The 17463-nt window shown below is 33.4% G+C and overlaps 3 protein-coding genes across 3 annotated transcripts; 2 read left to right on the top strand and 1 right to left on the bottom strand.

Annotated features, from left to right (window-relative positions):
- The first annotated feature begins 2845 nt into the window (after positions 1-2845).
- On the top strand, positions 2846-5722 carry LOC7460042 (uncharacterized). The gene is made up of 2 exons (XM_002314519.4): positions 2846-3138; positions 4079-5722. Exons 1-2 carry the CDS (start codon positions 3009-3011, stop codon positions 5101-5103), a joined length of 1155 nt encoding a protein of 384 aa, XP_002314555.2. The 5' UTR covers positions 2846-3008; the 3' UTR covers positions 5104-5722.
- Positions 5723-6040: 318 nt separating this feature from the next.
- On the top strand, positions 6041-6633 carry LOC7477046 (uncharacterized). Its single transcript, XM_024609287.2, has one exon. The coding sequence runs from the start codon at positions 6220-6222 to the stop codon at positions 6397-6399; it is 180 nt and encodes a 59-aa protein (XP_024465055.1). The 5' UTR covers positions 6041-6219; the 3' UTR covers positions 6400-6633.
- Positions 6634-7886: 1253 nt separating this feature from the next.
- Positions 7887-12128, bottom strand: LOC7477047 (F-box protein SKIP14). The gene is made up of 2 exons (XM_002315600.4): positions 10523-12128; positions 7887-9376 (listed from the first exon to the last, which is right to left on the bottom strand). Exons 1-2 carry the CDS (start codon positions 11396-11398, stop codon positions 8903-8905), a joined length of 1350 nt encoding a protein of 449 aa, XP_002315636.1. The 5' UTR covers positions 11399-12128; the 3' UTR covers positions 7887-8902.
- Positions 12129-17463: the final 5335 nt, after the last annotated feature.

The raw sequence follows: 17463 nt of genomic DNA, 5'->3' as shown, positions 1-17463 counted from the left end.
GTGAAGAAAACAATATGAATGCAACCACATGTTCAAAACAGTAAGGTATGTCAAAAATTTATAAAGCTGTAATGAAGTACTAATTTTAATAAAACAATGTTGAAGTTCATGTACACTACATTTGAAGGAAAGATTGTATAATTCATTGATATGCTAGTGGATGTAATCTTGTTTATCATTTCAATTATTTGTTCCATAAGCATTTTAGCTTTCATATTTCATATGACAAACTTAAGTTTTTTGAAAGTGTTTGTTTGAATTTGTCACGTAAACATCAATTCTTTTTTTAATTACTTTAATGATGTGGTTAATGAGATATTTTTCCTTTTACTTTTGAAGTTATATTAAATAAACAGCTTATGTTTTGTATTAAATTTGAAATCAAAAGAAATCAGATCACAATATTTTATGTCTTTTCTTTTTACAAATTGTAAACATATTCAAATTCATTCAATTAAATTGATCCTATAAATGTTATGTTTGCAGCATGACAATAAATTATTGAGCTATTAAACAAGGATGATGTGCATGACTCAACCCTCTTTATAAGTAATCTAAATAACACCAAACACAACCCTATAACAAATGTAGGTAGGCATAGAAGGCACTCCAACATTGTGTCTTTGTCGACTACATTAGTCTCACCCACTCAAGGACAATTTGTTAAGTTATTAAGTTTATGAATGCTTTAAAAATTAAGAAAGCCAAATAATGCAATGTGAAATTTATAATATGTCTTCATTTATGCACTCCATTACTGTCACCCACTACTTATGTTAAGCTTTCAATATTTTAAATTCTTGCTTCAATAACATGATTTTTAGAAAGATGGATGCAGTTATGAGCATGATTATTAATTATTCTATAAGCAAAACATTGTTAATATATTGTTGTGTATATCAAACATCTGTAAACACTGATGTTTAGAATAAACAATGCAAACTAATTCTATTATAAACAATGTCATTGTTTCGGCAACTTGATGAACCCGATATTATTCTGTTATTAGTCAACTAAAAGAGGATTAAATTCAAAATAACATGAAAGTTAAATGCATATTGCAAGTTATACATGGTAAGCATGCCACATTAAGGTAATAAACAAATTGATAGAATTCAATTGACAATAAAGAAAACTTCATAGAAGATGAAATAAATTGAAAATATGATAACCAGTGTTCAGTGTATTTTGTAACAAAACAGAGAAAAAAGATTATTGGTTTCTGAGTGCTAACCGAAGTTATAGAAAGGAGATCTAGGGTTCTTACAACAAAACATTGGGAGACAATTCAAAAAATGATGAAGAAGTTAGATATTTTAGTTAATATAGCAAATTTAAATAACATGCACAATAGTGGATGAACAATTATTGAAATCCAAAATTATCGAAATTTTGCTGAAGATTATAGTGGGGTGTGCATAAAGACAAGATTAAGAGATGAGGAAACCAGATCCATCGGAGGGTTATGGGGATCTTGGAAAGGGATGTTGGTTACTGCCAACATGTTATCTTATGGGTATTGAAAAAGTTTGTGCCTAAAAAAAAATGGATCAGAGCATCTGTAACAGAGGATTGAAGGGAGAAGAATTTTGTGAAAAAAATGGAAACAAGGGGATGATGAAGATGGTCAGGGAGTAAAGCAAACATGCAAAATAAAGAGGATACGAGAGGGATATTTTGGTTAGTTACAAATTGAACGATCTCTACTGACAATCATTATGGAAGAAATCAGTTGAAAAGCAGATATTAGTTGTTTTTGCTGAACCTGTGGTTGGACCACAAAAATTTATAAGTCCCATTTTATTAAACTTATGGTTTCATCTTTACCAAACAAAACAAAATTGTGATGAGACCACAACGTACAATCTATCACAAAAACAAACACCTTTAAACTTAGTTATAACAAGAGTGAAACGGAGTTGAAGAGAGTGAGAAAGAAAGAAGAAGAAGGCGACCAACAAGGGCAATGTTCGTGGGTGGAGATTGGATTTGATTTTTTCTTTTTTCTTTTTTACAAACAATAAAAGAATATTTTTAAGGTAGCAGAAAGCAAAGAGAGAATGGGGGTAAAGTTTGCTTGCAATGTGGTAAAAGTTGAGGATGAAATAAAGATAGCTTCTAGTATTGTGATAGCGGTTATTTTTCAAAATATTTTTTACTTAGAAATGTATTAAAATAATATTTTATTTATTTATTTTTTAAAATTTATTTTTGATATTAACACATCAAAATTATCAAAAAAATATATAAAAAATTAATTTTTAACAAAATAAAAAATTCAAAATTTTATCAAACAGTATTTAGACTGTGTTCCCAAACGCTACAAAAAAATCTTACTTCCAATTTTTTTCTATGAAATTAATTTATATTTTTATCTCTTAAGTCATTTACAAACATTTTTTAATTGAACGATAAAAATTATTTTCATATCAATTTGTAAAGCACCATTTACAATTTGTTTTTCTTTGTCTACTTAATTTTAATGTTAACTAATCTCAAGTGATGGATTATTAAGGAATTATGCTCCCTTCGTCATTTGGATCTAATCTTTAGGTCAAATGTAAACATGTTTTTTAAAAAAAAGGATTTCTTTTTTCTTTTTACTTTATAAGCAAAGGAAAATCTTTATAAAAAAATTATGGTGTATCGTATGAATTTAAAAATAATTACGTTGGATCCCAGGAAAGAAATTAACATCTAACCCCACCAAAAGCTAAAATAATATTACGGGTACCAAATATTAATCTCTCTTTCTAGCAGCATAAAATTACTCAATTCTTACCAATCCCATAATAGTCTTGGCCATAAAATTAGAAAAATAGAAAAGTGAGGGCCAAAATATGAAATACCCTCAAAATCTCACTTATCTTTTTGAAAACGTAGTGGTTGGGCAAACTTATATTCAATTCCGATACCTTGCCCTCCTCGTGTGCCTCTCCTCCCAATCTCCTTCCTTCAAATACAATATTTGAAATCCTAAAGGCAATGATAATCGGCGAAGTGAAACAATGAAGCTTATTCAACTCTCCTCCATTCAATCTAGAGTTTCCTTTCTTTCCGTTGATGCTCGACCCTTTTGCACTCTCTCCGTTTCAGCCCATCAAAAGATAAGCGCAACCAACTCAAACTCTCTTTCAGGTATATTATCAAACACTTTGCTTATAACACAGCTGCATTTTCATGTTTTAGAGAATTGGGTTTCTCTTATTGCTTGTTGTGATAAGTTTTATTTATGCCTCGGAGATTTTATTGCATGGGTTTGTTAGTATTTGATTGCAAAATTTATAAGCTATGCTAAATTTGCTGGGGGTTGAAAGCTGTAAGCTTTTGGGATGGTTTTCAGTTAAGGATTTGCTTATTTGTGGTTGGTTGGTGTATTGTTGAGGATTATCTATGCAGTGAATGTAGATGCTAAAGTTATTTCTGGGAATTGGGAAAGCAAGTTTTGATTTTATCATTCTGACTTTGCATGAAGTGTCTGCTTGTTAGCATGGTTACAAGCGCAAGGCTCCAATCATTGCAGTAAACAATGGCACTTGATGTAAAGAAGATCACATGTTTAAAAATGAAACCCTCAACTGATTTTTCCGTTCAATGTGCCTAAGGTGTTTGGTAATTCTGCTAGAACAGGCTAACCTTTGTTTTAGCTTGATCCTCGTTAAGCATCAAGAATAAAGTGAAAGGATATGGCTTTTGTTAGGAAGAGTGAATTCAGTTCTTTTCCATGATAGAAAAATCAGGTACATTCCGTTGATTTATTTATATTGTTTTCTGGATGCGAGGCTGGTTGACTACCTAGTAAGAGGTGAATATGCTTCATTTCTTGAGAAGGGGATACATCTTTTTTGCTCGTTGATTACTTTTGACAACCTTCATTTGTAATTTATCAATGGCTTCTTATGCTGTACGAGACCAAGAGGGTGGTTGTATAAATTATGAAGGAAATGCATGCTCTGATTTTTATGAACTCATTTACTCTTGCTACTTCTTATTGTAGGTTTATTATCCTGCATGGAAAATTTATTGTTATAATGATTATTCTTTTTTTACCCAACTTTTTGACTAATCTTTCATGCAGAGTGCGGCCTTCGCAGGACCAATCCACCAAATAAAGGCACTAACAACAGCCTGATTTTCATGGAAATGAGCAAGGCCTGTTTAACCATGTTTCCCAGCATTCATCAGAACAAGGTGGCATCACTGTCCCCGAGGAAAAGGCATGGAACTGGATCTTACAGAATATTTTACACGTGCTCCAAACCTCTGATCTCTCGAACAGTCCCTCCCATAGTGCGCCCCCCCTCGTCACTAGTTTTGGCTGCCTGTGTTACCGGATCTGATGCACCCCAACGTTCAGAGGAATGGTTTGCCCTCAGGAGGGACAGGCTAACAACAAGCACCTTCAGCACTGCTATGGGTTTTTGGAAGGGAAAACGTCGCCCTGAGCTCTGGCATGAGAAAGTGTTTGGATCTGAGACACAGACCCTTGAAGCTTCTGCAAACAGTGCCATGCAGTGGGGTGTGCTCAATGAAGCAGCAGCAATAAATCGGTATAAGAACATCACAAGTCGCGAGGTGAGCTCATTGGGATTTGCAATCCATTCAGAGGAGCAATTTGATTGGCTTGGTGCTTCGCCTGATGGTCTTCTTGGTGCTTCCCCTGATGGTCTTCTTGGTTGCTTTCCTGGAGGTGGCATCCTGGAAGTTAAGTGTCCCTATAACAAGGGGAAGCCTGAAAAGGGTCTTCCTTGGTCCACTATGCCCTTCTATTACGTGCCTCAAGTGCAGGGGCAATTGGAGATAATGGATAGAGAATGGGCGGATTTGTATTGCTGGACACCAAATGGAAGCACAATATTTCGTGTGTGCAGAGACCGCGGTTATTGGGAGATAATACATGGGATTTTACGGGAATTTTGGTGGGAAAATGTCATTCCTGCCAGGGAAGCTTTGTTGATAGGAAGGGAAGAGGAAGCCAAGTCATATATGCCAGCATCTACACACAAACAGACAGGACTTGCCATTGTTAAGAGCCTGAAGTTAGCCACGGAATCCAAATTGCTGTGTAGGGAGATTGCAGGTCATGTTGAGTTTTTTAGGTGATGGGCTCCTGAATTACATTTTGCATTTTTCACCCTTAGAAGTAAGCTGCTTGACCATGCTGGGACCTCCCTTCTTGTTGTTTTCTTCTACTGCGCTTTTCTCTTTTCCTTCCCTCAATTTTTGCCTGAACTACCTATTCCCCCAACAAGCATGATGGATCCTCTGTAAACGACGGTTTCCTTCTGTCCCCTCTTTTGACTCTGTTTGCAAGAGTTTCATCACCATTCCTAACATTTTTTTGCTCACAAGTGGAACAAACTCATTATGTAAGATCGTGTATGATGTTAAGAGGATTTGCAGAAATCAAACACTTCAGAGCCCATCAGGTCGAGTAGTTGGAGTACAGCAGGATGAAATAAGTAAGTGAAGAGGTTGTGGCAGCATGGTCAATCAGTTCGCTAATAAGAACTGGTGAAAAGAAAACTCTCAAGCAGAAATGGAGCTCTCACTATTTTGTATTTCCATTTATGACTCGATCCATCATTTACCCCTCTAGAAGATAGTCTGCCCATTAATTTTAGTGTATACCTATTTATGTAATCTTTCTGGACCTGCTTGAAACTGTAATGGTCCTTTTCCAATTATGAATTCAAATCAGGAATTCCTGTTTTTGTAGTTATCTCTAGAGATGGACAGTCAAATTCATGGACAGCTTGTCTCCCGGAAACACAACCGTTTTGAGGATTACACGCTTGTCAAGTGTAAGAAGATGACCACCTCAACGACTATGTTGGCTAATTTAAAACAGCATTGAGCTAAGAAAAGCAAATGGCGGTTGAGACAGCTCTCTGAAACTGTTGGGGCAGAGATAACTGACTAGCACCCAACTAATCCCTCTACACAGTTGGTTAGGTTGACGTTGGTGTAAAAAAAGGGCAATGACCATACGTTGGTGTAAAAAAAGGGCAATGACCATGAAGGGCAATGACCATTGAATTTGAGCCAAATTTGCTTAGCTGTCCACCAAAAATACCTCTGCCATGTGAGGAGGAATTTAGCGAGCAACGATGATTTAAGAAATGCAATGGCCTTGACATAAATTTCTAACCATGCTCATCTAATTAAGATAATATCCAAGCAGGAATATTTCAGCAGAGATAAAGAACGGGAAAAGAGATGGAATCTGGGCTATCCTGGGCTGATCAATGGGATTATAACACCCCTGACCCTCCGCCGCAGTCATCGTCAAACAAAGATGACAAAAAGGGGAAGGGTGGGAAGAAGAAGAAGAGTTTTGGCAAGAAAGTATTGAGCTTGGCATGGATGAAAGATATTCGTAAGAAATCTCAGAAATGAACAAGACTGATTTCATCATGTTCTTCTCTCATTCCCTTGATAGAATCCATTGTCATCCAGGTTCGCATCCTTCTGAACAATATACCTTCTGGTGTTGTTCTGTCACTTCCATCTATGAATTAAAAATAAAGTTTATCCCGTATTCCTTCAGAATTTAAACATCTTTTCTTTCATTCAATCAGATTGGTAGGCCATCATTCAACGTAGGATATCTCCAATAATTCTCATGATTCGAATTCACCATATCAACTAGGGGCCGAGGGCTTAGACAACATATAAATTTCAGGTCCTCAAGAGATGTTTTTTCAGGGCAAAAACATGTTTTTTCAGGGCAAAAACCACAGCTCGAACATGCAAACCAACTATATACTCATTTGGGTCTAATATTATCATTAATGCCGAAACGTCGGCTAAGTATCTAGGCTTCCAAACCCTTCAGGTGTTATCGATTATTTTTTAAAATATTTTTTATTTAAAAATATATTAAAATAATTTTTTTTATTTTTAAAACATTATTTTTGACATTAAAATAATTTAAAAACATTAAAAAATTATTTATTTAAAGTAAATAAATAAAAAATATTTTTTAAAAAAATATTTTTGAAACGAAAAACAAAAATACCCTAAGCCAAAACAAGAGACAAGGTAAACTTATGCAACGAATTTAGTCTAGCATCAAATTCCATCACCATTTTGTAGGTCTGTTGCTGAATGCTTCTACCATCCCCTATTTCAGTACTAATTTTATGGCAGGCAACTTCTTTTGTTCATCTAGCTCGGAATGTTTTCTCCTGCTTTGATTGCATGTGTTTACTATACGCTGCCATCTCCCAATTTTTTTTATATATTTCGTTCGTATTCAGACAACTGAACTGTGTGTTTCAAATGGCCTTCAACATATCCATGGTTTAATTTCCAGTTGAAGGGATTAAAATAGCAGAAGAGGGAAATGCAGAAATGAATTTACCCATATCCATTTATACCTGAAAATATATAGGGCTTTATTTCAGCTCTCCAGCTATTGTATTTTAGCTCTCCGTTATTATTTTTAAAAATATTTTTTATTTAAAAATATATTATAATAATATATTTTATTTTAAAAATTTTAATATTAATATATCAAAATAATTCAAAAATATATATAAAAATATACTGATTTGATAAAAAAAAAATCAAAAGCATTTTATAGACAGTAAAAATAAAGAAAAAAAAATTTAAGGGGTATAGATCAACTGATCAAGCTCTATATTTGTTCTCTAAAAATCACCAATTTAAATCTCATAAATCTCAGAGTCACTAGAAATTTACATGGTCATTAATTTTAAAACCTGTAAAATTAATCGAGATATGTACAAAAAAAAAAAAAAAAGAGAGAGAGAAAGAAGGTTCCCGAGGACCTTTGTCTCCCCTACCTTTACAACCACGATGATAGATGACCATAAAGAACATCTTGCAACCTTCGAACATATGATTCAAAAAAGCACCACTAGAAACGCATATTCTTTTCTTTTCATAATTGAAAAGGTGAGGAGACAGTTCGGCACCCACTATTGGGCCCATAAAATCTTTCAATGGAAGCACTAAAATACAATTCCATAATATCAAAGTTAATACATATCCACCATGGTTGGGAAAAATAGATTCTACAAGGAAAGCAAGCTAGGAGCCAAGAATAAGATCACATATCAAACTAGCAATCTACCAGTAACAAAAGCAGCAGATCATCCCATGGTCCCGCAGTCCAAAGCTGACAGCGCTTGCCAAAAAAAGGCATGTTCTGAAACTGCACACCATGTACCAATAACGGTTAGACAGAGATCAGCATCATATGAAATCGTGCACAGCAGGAAAACTGATCACTCTATTCTGGCGACAGAGAGATCACTGATATACGCTGAGATTCACAGATAATGAAAAATCCAGCGGTTGCTCTGATGGGGACAATATAAAAGTTTATTAGGAACAATGACAGACACCACAATTTCAATCATCAAAGAAATATACATAACCCTGAGAGCGCTTAATGTGCCACACCCCAACTTCCATGCAGGTACATATGCCAGCTCTGAACAACACACAGAGGTGAAACTGATCCTCTCTTACTAGGTATGATAAAAAAAAAAAACCACGGACAAGAGTGATACTTGGCTGCCAACAGTGCATGGAGAACTAATCAACCACTCAAAATCCGTTGCTATCTGTTCTCTTTTCGGTTTCTGTTTCACTTTTTTTTGTTGCATCTCCTTTTCCACAAAATAAAATAAATTCGCATATACTTGACTCCAAATGAACCTATCCCAACTTGAAGTCTAACAGCTGCACCAGAGAGGCTCGCCAACTTGAAGGCTGCCTCATATTTTCTTCTTGGATGATCACTGATTCTGAACTAGTAAACAGAACACATAAGCAGGCTTATCTGTCTCTAGCAATGAACACGAAGACTGCAGTAAGATTTATGGAGCTCAAGAGACTTGAGGGGGCCAATCTTCCTATCCTGCATCTCTTAGCATTTCAGCAGCTGTTTCCAACAATCTGAACAAAGCAACTCCAGACAAAATGTTTCCTCATATTCACTGTCATTAATACACCGGCCACACTGAACACATCGTGCAATGCAAAGGCTGCAAGCCCTGCAAGCCTGAGAGGGATGCTCTTTTCCCTGGCAACCCTCTACAGGGCAATCATAAATTAGCCTCAGGTTCTGGCATCTTGGGCACATTTCAATATCAATTGCACGATCATCCTCACATGACAGATAAAGATTTCCTCTGTGATAAAAATGTGGCTTGTGAGCATTCTGTTGGATGTGGCTATCTGGGCCCAACAAGAACATTAACTCTTCAAAATGCTTCTGTGTCACACCATAGAGCCCACCAATGCGCAAGTGCTTCACCCCATGAGTCCCCGTAGCTTTGAATGCCTTTAAGCTAGTTACAATGCCCTCGATGCTGAGTCTTGTACATGCAGGTACACTCAACTGCATATAAACAAATGAAGAATAAAAAAAAAAGAAAAAAAGGGGAGAAGGAAAGAAATATAAGCATCTTATCAAATCAAATAAAGCAATATGGATGTAACAGTGGGAGGGGGGGGTTACAAAAATTTATAGAAAATCATAAAAAAACTGGTGCCCAAAAACCACTAATCAAAAGATGGCACTACGGAAAATGCAATAAACTGGCTTCCAATGAATCTCAATGTCTGGTCACCAATGACCAGAATCATGTCACAATAGGGGCAAGTTATAAATATAAAGTGGGCATAGCATGTGAGAGTAAGATCTTAGTCTTGCATCCTTTTTTTTCACTGTTTTTAGTGCATTTTTTGCTTGCCATACATGGGAAAAGGGATTATTGATTTACATTAGTCTCATGTGTTCATAAGAAACTATCTTGCACAACTTGTCCATTAAAACTGGATAAACCATGTGAATGATGAAACATCAGAACGAACCAGCAAAAGCTCTACACTGCTAGTTGCCTATTTCATAAGACGGCGATAAGAAATTACAGAAAACTGTAATTGCAGGCCTACATAAAACAAGCTCAACCTGTTTTTTGCTTACAATATATTTATAAAGCAGTTGATAGAGCATATGACATGCCCAGAGATGTTGCATACTGACTGTTGGTGAGCAGAAATTATGTAATCACTGCTCTACTGTATTAACTGCAAATAATTTCATCTGCTTTTCTACTTCTGAATTAACTACAGATAATTTTCTTCCATGTCTATAACAACAGACACAAATCTTTTAAACAAGGTCGGGAGAATCATCAGCATTTGCAGTATATAAGAGATAATCAAAGGGATTCACCAGCCAAAAGAGCTCAACCTGCTTCATCATAACCAAGTACCAGAAAGTAAATCTGGCTGTAGAATAGGAGGAAAGTTAAAACCTGAATCGTACTGATGGTAAGATCCATGTAGATATTTTAAAACCAAAAAGAAAATGCAGAGCAGAGCAGAACACGATCCATTTTAAGTCAAAACCATTAAAATAAATATAAGGCAATTAATTGAATTACATATGAAAATTAACACATCTTCCAACATCCCAACAATCAATAGCTGGGATTGAGGAACAAATACAAAAAACAGCGTTAGATGAATGTGAGCTCACCTTGGTCAGCCTTGGATTATTTTCGAGCACATGCTTCAACCCGTCATCAGTAATCCTTGGACACTCCACTAGGCTCAAACATTGCAAGTTGCCTTGAGCCCTATTAGTTAACTGCAAAAGAACATCATCAGTGATCTTCTCATTCAATGGTTGATCTATGTGGATACTCCTCCATAAAAGCGGGTCACTTTGAACAGTGGAACGCAGGGATCGGCAAACAGTTTCAACAACAAGAAGATCCCGCACACCCAGATAACCAAGAGCAAAAGCAAAAGCTGCATGAGGAGCTTCTTTATCTCCCTCAGAGCAAACCAAATGACCATTTTGGAATTCTCCACTGCTCTCATCCACAACCCCAACAGTTTCATTGTCTATGATTTCATTCCCCGGACTCAAAACATCCTCCATGTCACAATCTGATCCAGGAGCCTCTTGATGAGGTGCATTCCCAACTTCATTCGCCTCCGAACGCTCATCACCATACCCACCCACTACGTTAGATAAATCGAACCCCATGTTCCCAGGAAATTGTTGAAACCACATGGCATTATTGCAAATAAAATTCAAGTCAGCAAACAACTGGTAATTTCCATCTCTCGTGGAAACCCGATCCCTACCATAACCACCATAATCCACCTCCAGATCCTCAAGCCACCCCGTAACAGCAGTAAATGTCGTACTTATATCCATGCCAAAGGGATCGGAAGGCAAAAGATCAAGAATATCCTTATGCACAGACTCCTGTGAGCCACTCCTATCCCTTCCATAATCAAAACAATCCTCCACTTTCTCCTGTATCGAAATCCTCATCGGTGAAACCAAATTATCCTCAGATAGACGAGGAAAGAGGGGTCTATGCGAAAAATTCAACGCCATTCTACGCTAACCGAATCCCAATTTTTTTTCTTGTGTATGTTAACAAGATATTCTTAGCAACCCCAAAAAGGCAAAAAAAAATCTAATCAAACAAAAAAAATCAAAGATAGAAAGAAGAGGATTAAGAAAAAGGGACCCAACAAGAAAATCCTCGATTCCGGATAGCAAACTAAAACAACGCAACCAAAAATTTCAAAGAGTTTCTTGTTGTAGGTAAAAAAAAAACAATAACCAATGGATACGACGATGTTTTATCTATACAACCAGTCAAAGTTTTTTTTCTTTTTTTTTCCTAATTAATTAGGGTTTGCGATAAATAGAATATAAAAAACGAATAGACAGATCAATCAAGATACGTAATTGAAGAGAAAAGAACCTGAAGAAGAAGGAGAAGACGATAATTGAATGGAAATTAAAGAAGTAAAACCCTAAATTGGTTTCTCCCAGAACGCAACCGACAGTCTCTTGGTATCGAATCCTCGAGATACAGAGCAAGAAAAAACGAAGCTTTTCCTTTTCCTTTCTTATTTTCCAAGTAAAGATGAAGAATTAAAACCAGAAAATATGATAGATTTTGAGGATTTTCTTAGGTTTTTTTTCTGGTGGGGAATTCGATCCAGAGAGGGAGAGGGAGGAGGGGGTGTCTCTCGACGGAGCAGAGGGAGAGAGAGAGAGTTTTAACAGGAACAAAATTGGAAAAAAAAAATGAAATCTAGAAAGTGAAGGGTAACGGTGAAAGTGTCCCAATTTTAGGGAGGAGAGAGAGATGGAGTGAAAGTATTGACACGTGTGTGCGTGGTAGTATTTACTGGGGAGGGTAAATGTTTACTCTCTCCTTGCACGCAATGTTCGTGGCGGGAGAAGCCTTGGCTTCACCTCCCCCCTCCTCCTCCCCCGCCTTCGTGTCACGTGTGTCTTTTTAAACACACCCGTATTCTACCTTTTTTTTAGGGTTTTAATATCGGGTCCACAGTTTTTGAATTATTATCTCATTCTTCATTTACGTGATGTTTATCACAGCTTTAGGTGTTTTTAAAATATATTTTAGTTTATAAATATATTAAATTAATATTTTTAATGATTTTGATGCACCGTGTTAAAAATAAAATAAAAATTATTTATTTTTAAATAAAAATTTATTTCAAAAAGCAAACAGGTTAATTTAAAATACTTTTTATAATTTTTTCAATATGATTTTGTAAATTATTATTATTATTATTTAGTTATTAAGATATTTGTTTAATGTATTTCTCTTGCAATTAATGTAAATTAATTATTTCGTTTATGAATAGATTTAGCATGTGTTGTAGTATTAATAATAAAAAAAATGTTGAAATGGTAAAATTATTGTTGCTAATAATAGTGCTAGAATAATTATGCATGTGATAGTGGAAAGAGTATTTTAGGAAGGAGGAGAGAATAACGACACGAATGGATTTGCTATGCGTCATGGGTCCTGTGTGAAAGTATGATTATGGTTGTTTTTTATATCGAAATATATTAAATATTTTTTTATTTTTTTAAAATTATTTTTAAGATCAGCATATCAAAATGATCTAAAACACATAAAAAAATTAAGTTTTAACAAAAAAAAATTTGAATTTTTTTAGAACACGGTTTACACCAATATTGATGGTGAAATGAAAATGATCTGTGCATATTTACACGTGTCACCAATATTGATGATGAAATGAAAATTAAAAAAATATATAAATTATTTTTTTCAATAATAGTACTCCATTATATTAAATATTTTATAAGAGAAGTGAAAGTGTGTTTTGCAAGGAAAAAGAAGAAATCTTAAGAGATCATGTGACGATAGAGAAGATATGTTTTATTTATTAACTTCCTATGTTCAAATTATCTTGTCGACAACAATACTCTATCGAATTAAATATATCATAAAATAAGGAAAAGTGTATTTTATGAGGGAAAAAAAAAACTATAAGAGATTGATGTAATATCAAGGAAGCATGTTTTATTTATTGACTTTCTAGATTCAAATCTTGAAGTCAACCTCCAAATAAATGCACGAGATTGATATGGGGTGTATTCCTGTGATCATCTAGCAAAAATTAAATTTCTGCTATGCCCCGTCTATTTATCGGGAAGTATTTTTATTTTTAAAAGTTGTTTTCATTTAAAATTAATTATTTTTTTATGATTTATAATATTATGAAAAAATAAATTGATTTTTTTAATATTCAATTATGCTATAAAAAATAAATTAAAAAATATTTTCCTTAAACACTTCGTGATCATTTGACGGCTAAATCTGCTGTAAAGGATTTTGGTAAGATCCCGTTTGTTTTTAAGTTTTAAAAATATTTTTGAAAAAAAATTATTTATTTTAAATTAATTTTTTTGTTGTTTTTAGAATGTTTTGATATGCTAATGTCAAAAATATTTTTTTAAAAAAATAAATATTATTTTAATGTATTTTTTTTTAAAACATACTTTAAAAAAATAATTATTATCATATTTTTAAACACCACTTATGCATTTCATGAGAAATTAATCACATTACATATATGAAAGAAGAATTCGGTATGATTAATCTATCAACTAGTTGAAAGTTTTTTTTTAAAAAAATCATGAATATCTGGATTAATTTATACATATCTTAACTAATTCCCTGAAATCTGAAAGTTAACAACAAGTTGAAAGGCTCTCTTGATTTGATTTGTCATGACAATAAATCGGTAAACTATGAAGCAAATAGAGGAATTTATAAAGGAAAAAAAAAGAAGGAAAAATAGCTTAGAATATAACTGACCTACAGCTCCGCCGATTCTCCATGGAATTTAAATCGTGAATGGGTGGGGTATATATGCGAAAACCTGCCCCCTTCACGAGCGCCACTATTTTTACAGATTAATTGGATTTATAAATATTTAAATTTATATTAATTTAATTTGTTTTAATTATTCTATACTCTTGTTCGATAGATTTTTTTAAAATATATTTTTTTAAATAATTACCGCTATTATTACTGGTGGACTCCCTTTGTTGATATATTAAAAAAAATAAAAAAATCACTGCAAATAATATATTTAAAAATATTTTTTTTATCATTGAACAGAAAAAAAGAAAAGAGAGTTCGTAGCAGAGACTTCCGCTCTCCTCTTATCTCGTCCTCCTGCGCAGAACACTTAACAAATAGTTTTGCAAGTGTCCATCTTTAAACTGCCATCTTCTAAAATATTGATAAAATAAACGAGGATAAAGAAAAATAACAATAATAACAGGTAAAAAGAACTTCTATGAAAAAACAGTGAATTTTATTTTGAATTTATCATGGTTTATAATTTATATTATAATAACGATTGTTTTTTTAAATATTTTTTATTTGAAAATATATTAAAATAATATTTTTTTATTTTTAAAATTTTATTTTTAACATAATATATCAAAATAATAATATGAAAACATAAAAAAAATATTACTATGAAATGAAGAAAAAAAAATATTTTTTTAAATGCAAAAATATACAGGCTAAAAGGAAGGATGGATGGGTGGGTTATCGGTGTCGATTCAGCCATTCAGGTAGATGGTTTTGAGAGCAGTCTGTGGTTTTGTGGGCGGCGCTGGGTCCAGATTGGATTGGAAGTGGAAAATGGGTTAGAGGTTTGACTAATGGTTGAGATGGATGAGTGCGTGCGTGTCGTCCGTACATGATAGGCTACTGTATATCGAATATTTTATCGGTCGGCTTTGTCTGGTGGCGCGGCGTAGCTGGGTGCTCTTCTATGATTCTTGTGATAATGGGATTCCATGAATTTTTAGGCGGGCAGAGAGACTCCTCTCCTCAATTTTTGCTGCAAATTCCATGAATTTTTTAAAAATTTATTTATTTTATTGTGTTTGATGTGATAGTATTATAAATAACTTTTTTAAAATATATATAAAAAAATATTTATGTATTTTTAAATTTAAAACACTTTAAAAAACAATCATTATCACTATTCATATCAAAGAACCATCTCAACTCAATAACTGAGGTTCCAAGATATAATTTATATTATTTTTTAACATATTCTTTTAAGTGAAAACCCTCTACACTTAAAATTTGTATAGGCCTACGTCACTTTGTGCTTGATTTTTATTAAATAAATTAGGATAGTGAGATTTAAACTCGTAATTTTTTAGTCATCAAGATTCTAATACTATATAGAAAAACCATCTCAATCCAATAACTTTAACAGCCGGATAAAGTCTCAATATATTATTTATATTATTCTTTAACAATTTCAAACACCTCTTTATGATATTGTTGATTCCAATTGTTATTATACCAATTTTAAAACTAAAAATCTCATATTTTAGCATATTGAGTAAAATACTTGTGTTGTTTTTTTTTAAAAAAAAGAAAAATATTTTTTTTATTCTCATATCTAGTTTTCTTGTTTATTGTAAAAACAACTGCCAACAGAATGAAAGAAGGTAGATTTCTCTTTTGACTATGGAATATTTGGATCTGGTGAAATAGAAGAAGCCAGACTTGTAAGCATATTAAAAGTGCAAGTCGTGTCTTAACACTTAAGCAAACTCATAGAGGAAGCACCGTCTAACCAAAGGTGTTTTATCTGTCCCCCTTGCGAGTGGCGAGAACGCAGTGCCGGGTGCGAGCATGCAAGGCTGTCCTTCACTCGATCAGCAATTACTGGTTTTAATGGAGGTTTCAAAAGATGCTCAAAGTATAACTAGAGAGATAAGTCAAGAACTTTTCACAACAAACCCTTTTTGAATTGAATTTCTATCAGTTGACTTGTATTAATGCAATATAAATCACTCTTTAGTTTCGTCGGCTGGTTAATTGCCTCCTTTAATAAAATTCATATTTTTTTTTATTAATAAGAGTTATCAGACCAGTTTTTGTGCAACTCAATTAATTTTATAGGTTATAAAGTTAACAACCATATAAATTTCTAATAGTTTTGAGAAAACTGAAACTCGTGATATTTAAGAGAAAATTCTTATATTCTAATGATTTAAAAGGGTGTCTGAGAGTATAGTAACGACTATTTTTTAAAGTGTTTTTACTCAGAAATATATTAAAATAATATTTTAAAAAATTATTTTTAACATCATCATTGCATATAAAAAAAATCATAATACAAAAATAAACATGTAGTATTGAGTATTTACAGATAATTATTATATTAAACTTGGATGCAATGTCATCACGTACGTACACGGGATGGCTACAAGAAACGACATCTTTGTCTTCAAACATTGGAAGATACCGAGGGAATCCTTCGTGACAAAGTTCTCCGAAGCATCCTCTCCGAAGCATCGCATGTCCTGAAAGCCAACCAAAGCTACCAGCTTCACACGCAAGTTTTCGATGATAGAGCGGATGAAGTCTTTAGACAAGCAGATAAATACATAATTTATTATTGTTTTTTACCATTCTAGCAATTGATGTCAGATATTTTATTTTTTTATTTTGAGAAAAAAGGAGTCATGATGGTTTGGCCTTCTTGGGATTAAGAGAGGACAAATAAAATCGTTGTAAAAAGGTGCATGACGGAAAATAGTCGGTGGACACAATTCCGGTAACTGGAATGGCCAAACCTTGTATCGTCGGTTTCTTTGGATGAGAAGATTGACATTAATCATTTTTTATCATAAATATGTATGAAAAAAAAAGAGTCCAGTTTTTTTTTTTTTTTTTTTTTTATGAAGCTGGGTTTTTGTTTTGAGATCAATATGTGGTTTAGATAGGTTTTGTGGTGTTTTTTTTAGGTATTTTAAGATAAAAAAATTAAAAGCAGCACTGAACAATGCATTGTCCGTTTCCTTTTTTTTTTTTTTAAAAAAAAATGAATAATTTATAAAAAAAAATTAAATAAAAATGATATAGGACACGAGCATGTCCCAGGTCCACGTACCTGCGTTTTTCTCAAGCCCCTGCAATATTGGGCCACCCATGCCCACACACCTAACATTTATTTTATTTTAATTTAATTATTTGACTTTAAGTTTCTTAATTTTTTTTTGTTATATTATCTATTTTCTAACTTTATCATTTAATATTTAGTTTATCTGATTTTTATTTTTTA

Source organism: Populus trichocarpa, chromosome 10 (assembly GCF_000002775.5).
Source record: "Populus trichocarpa isolate Nisqually-1 chromosome 10, P.trichocarpa_v4.1, whole genome shotgun sequence".
Classification (NCBI taxonomy): Eukaryota; Viridiplantae; Streptophyta; class Magnoliopsida; order Malpighiales; family Salicaceae; genus Populus; species Populus trichocarpa.
Note: the sequence above shows the minus strand (reverse complement) of the source record. Positions and strands in the feature narration are given on the sequence as shown.